Source organism: Alligator sinensis, unplaced genomic scaffold (assembly GCF_000455745.1).
Source record: "Alligator sinensis unplaced genomic scaffold, ASM45574v1 scaffold107_3, whole genome shotgun sequence".
In the NCBI taxonomy this organism is placed as follows: Eukaryota; Metazoa; Chordata; order Crocodylia; family Alligatoridae; genus Alligator; species Alligator sinensis.
Window position 1 is genome coordinate 596,906 of NW_005842578.1, and position 313 is coordinate 597,218.

Consider the following 313-nt stretch of genomic DNA (forward strand, 5'->3'; position numbering starts at 1 on the left):
CCGCCCGGCGCGCGGGGGGGCTCCGGGGCCTGCGCCAGCGCCTGCACCACCTGCGCCAGGCCCAGGTAGTCGCGCCACATGTCGAAGGCCGGGGCCAGATCCGGAGCGGAGCAGGACATGGTGCATTTCTGCCCCGGGGACCCCGGGGCGGGGGGTTTAAAGCCCCCCGGGGCAGAGGTGGAGTCTGTGTTTAAAGGGCCAGTGCAGGGCAGGGAGCAGGGGGCCGCCCCCCCCACCGTGCCCACCCTCCCCCCACAGGAAAGCCATGGGGTGGATCTAGCTCCAGGGCTGGGGGGGGCGGGGGGGCAGGCAG

General features: G+C 74.4%; 1 protein-coding gene across 1 annotated transcript in view; it reads right to left on the bottom strand.

Moving 5' to 3' along the window:
- The window catches only part of CCDC61 (coiled-coil domain containing 61), a 7,137-nt gene extending 7,018 nt beyond the window's left edge, over positions 1-119 (bottom strand). Inside the window, exon 1 of the mRNA XM_025214308.1 lies at positions 5-119. Within this exon, the coding sequence (XP_025070093.1) occupies positions 5-119 (115 nt within the window). The remainder of the gene's footprint in view (positions 1-4) is intronic.
- Positions 120-313: the final 194 nt, after the last annotated feature.